Source organism: Limulus polyphemus, unplaced genomic scaffold (genome assembly GCF_000517525.1).
Source record: "Limulus polyphemus unplaced genomic scaffold, Limulus_polyphemus-2.1.2 Scaffold5961, whole genome shotgun sequence".
Classification (NCBI taxonomy): Eukaryota; Metazoa; Arthropoda; class Merostomata; order Xiphosura; family Limulidae; genus Limulus; species Limulus polyphemus.
Window position 1 is genome coordinate 3,920 of NW_013671571.1, and position 3,704 is coordinate 7,623.

At 28.8% G+C, this 3,704-nt stretch overlaps 1 protein-coding gene across 1 annotated transcript in view; it reads right to left on the bottom strand.

Annotated features, from left to right (window-relative positions):
• LOC106473193 (syntaxin-7-like) overlaps positions 1 to 3,328 on the bottom strand; it is a gene marked incomplete at its 3' end in the record, with an annotated part of 6,966 nt that extends 3,638 nt beyond the window's left edge. Inside the window, exons 1-3 of the mRNA XM_013933874.2 lie at positions 3,192 to 3,328; positions 842 to 961; positions 276 to 344 (exon numbers count right to left, since the gene is read on the bottom strand). Coding sequence (XP_013789328.2) covers positions 276 to 344; positions 842 to 908 — 136 coding nt within the window. The remainder of the gene's footprint in view (positions 1 to 275; positions 345 to 841; positions 962 to 3,191) is intronic.
• Between the last annotated feature and the right edge of the window lie 376 nt (positions 3,329 to 3,704).

A 3,704-nucleotide genomic window follows, 5' to 3' on the forward strand; every position in this document is an offset into this window, starting at 1 on the left:
CCTTAAGACTTAATAAAAAAAATTTATATTTTGCGTATGAAAGCATTGTACTGTTTACTGATAATCAACCAAATTTTGTGAACATACAATTACTAATTTAAAGGTTATAGCATGAAAACTATAACAAGCACAAAATGGTTACGAGGTCGGTCCCAGGGATCGAGCCTGCGCTGAAAGAGTTAAAGTTGTAATCTTAATTTTGCTCAAGATATTTATGGATTGCTATAAACTAGATCCAAACTCATACAAGTGAATGTGTTATTTCAGCAACATACTATTTTGAGTAATCTTCTGAATATTGGTACTAATAACCAGGGAGAGTCTGTTGAGCTCATCTGGACCACCTAGAAAACAGATGAACATAGATATACTTGAATATAACTTCAAATACTTCTATCATAATATCAAATGTATACATTTTAAATCTACTGGTTCATATAATTTAACAAGAATTTTCAATAAGCAGTTTTTAAATTATACATAATTTAATATGTTTGACCAGTGCGAAGATATTTAATTTAGGAATTTATTTCAACCAATCCAGTTCATACAGCAAATAATGAGAAAATACTAGCAGAATTTAATATAAAATATTCATCAAAACATCCAAGTTTTTAACGTCAAAATATTATTTCAATAAAACCAAATTTAAAAAATGGCCTATATGATTTTTTAAGATCTTCAGAGCAAATGATAAACAAACTTGAATCTGATATTCAGCTGAAAGTTTAGAAAATTCTAATCCAATTATATCTTTCTCACTAGTTAACTACAAATATTTTTAAACAGTTAAAATATTTGCTTTCAGATGACAACTTTTCAGGAAGTTTTTATCACATACCTTCAGCATTTCCTGCATTCTGATATGAAAAAGACTGGTGGGTCCGATCAGAAAATGTTTTGGCCATGATTACTTTTAAGTAGCAAAATAAGAAATACCTTTTGGCTCACAGAAAAATACCTTGAAAATAATCAACAAGTAAAAATGTAGCTTGTTACATTAATAGAACAGTTTTTAAATCAGCTTCTAATCACTCATTCCAAAAAAAATGCATGCCTAAGTTCTTAACTTATAACAATTCCCTTGATTATTACAAAAAAGGGAACTGTGTAGATGTTCCTCTGACCAATCATTTGCACTAACACTAGTTTGTTAACCTTTATTCAATACTTATCAACTCTATTTATTGGGTACACAAGCACAACAGTTTGATTTCAAACTTTGGATCATAGTTAAATAAGTTATTTTGTTTTGAAAAGGTTATAAAACTCTAATCCTTCTGTTTGGATGACCAAAAAAACTGCTAAATTAGTGATATCACAAAGTAAGTTATAAACTAATTTAGCCAGTACAAATATTTTCTGGCTAATTCACAGAGAAATCTTATGAAAAATGGAAAGTGCAAGAGGTACCTTAATAAAAAATGACGCAAACAATGACAATAAAATTTCCAGTAATTTTAATCAGCATTAAAGGTTAAAAACAGATTGATGATCTCCACACCTTACCCTTGTCATTAAAATATTTACTGTTCTTTATATATATATATATATATTAATATATTAGTCTTCTATCTACATTTGACAAAACACACTTATTGAAAAATATTTAATATAATGTCAGAGATTATATGAAATGCTCTTTCAGAGTGTTGACAAATACATAATATTGATATTCCACATTTTAATATACATGTTACAGTCTTAACTAGAAAAGGTTTATATCACCAATTATTATTATACTGAGACATCATACTCACTTATAAATTATCACTAATGTTTATTTTTGATGTACAAAATACATACAGTGTCAGTTTCTCTTACTTCAATCACCTAAAAAAACACATCATGAAACACGAAGTACGAAAACCTTGGGATTATAAACAACTGTGAAACATGTTATGGGGGGGACCCGTTATTTCTTTCTTCCCATTGAAATGTAATATAAAACTCACTTGTAATCCTTTTTAATTGATCATTTTACAACAACAATTAATTTTATTTTTAATGGAGATTTGTTTTTTGAAATGTTATTCTAAACACTAAAGGTTACTCTTGTTCATCTCTATGATACAGATTAGATATCATTAGCTTATTGGCAGTGTAATTTCAGTAAAAAACAACAACAATCTTTATAGAACACTCAAAAATAAGTTTCGTGTATTAAAATTAGAAAGGTTTACAAGCAACATTGTTATGTTACATTGGGAAGAAAATACTTAATGGACTTACTACACAAAGTATGAGACACTAGTTTATAATCCCATGCTTCAGATTTCATCATAGTCACAACATAGCTGACTGATGTAAATGTAAGAAACACTGGGAAAGACTTTTATGCTTGTTTCATTTTGGGTAACTGAATTGATATATTTCATTTTTCATTATTTCTTTATGTGTAACTTGCCACAGCCATGTATTATACAAATTACAACCCTCCCATCCCCCACAGTTCTTCCACCAGTCTTAAAAACTGTCCAAAAGTTAATTTTATTTCAGTCTTGTTACACTGTCAGGTACCCAGTAAGATATGTGGTCACACTTCTTAGTCAAACTGAAAATGGAACACTTCACACATCACACAAGTAGGTCAGTTGGTTGGATATGAAACCAAACTTCAGAATCATGGGTTTGAGTTTTATGTTAGGTGTCAGTTTTTCTGTGGTATCACTCATGAGTGGAACTGAACCACTCACACACCAGGTCAGTACTGTTATCAACTGAGGTAAACGTAAAGGGTGAATTCACTAGCTAGTTAGCCTAGTGATAGTAATAGTAGTGATAATACTAATAATGTTGAATTTAGGGGGGTATACAGAAAGGGAGAGTGGAGAGGTCTGGATTCAACACTGTACTAACAGTAATAATAATATCAATTGATATAACAGCAACCCAGTTATCACATATATTAATTATTATTACTACATTGTATAGATGTGAAAATGTATAACAAATTCATATTACAAAAATTATTATCAATATCAGCCTATATTATTATTTCGCTTTATCTTCTCACATTAAGAATGTATCAGAATAAAATTATATATACTACCAATTATACTAGTACTAGTAGTACAAGCTGTACATTAAAATTCAAACTTTGAAACTTTAAAGTATACACTATTTGAGTATTTCACTATCTTCTACTTTTAACTATGTTTCAAAATATGAATTATATCAATTATACTAACAAAAAAACAAACACTTGTGGAAGAATTGCACCTGATAATGTGCCCTGCCTTATTATTATATAACAAAACTAAATCCGAAAAATACATAAGACGCAGAACATTAAAACCACCCCTGACTTTATTGTACGACTACAACTTTCCATTGCGCCATCTCGCAAAAATAATTGTACAAACAGTATTATCAAAAACGTCATGTATATCTTTTCATTAATTTGTGTTTCAATTTGTGAAAGTAAATACGGAGCAGTTGTTTCTTCTCCAAAATGATTTTTGAATTAAAGATATATTTATTAACTTCCATAAGTACCTATTCTTTATTTTCTATTTGTTAAAATTGCTTAATACTTTCAAAATTTCGAAAAAATAAAATATTTTGAACAATTTTTCAGTAGCTTAAATACAGTATACTAGATAATTAAGTATAAACTGCTTCACTGTTCCGAAATTATAGCATTGACTGATCAATCTATTATGTAATACCAAATGTGCTTAAAGTGTACATAACTAGTGTAT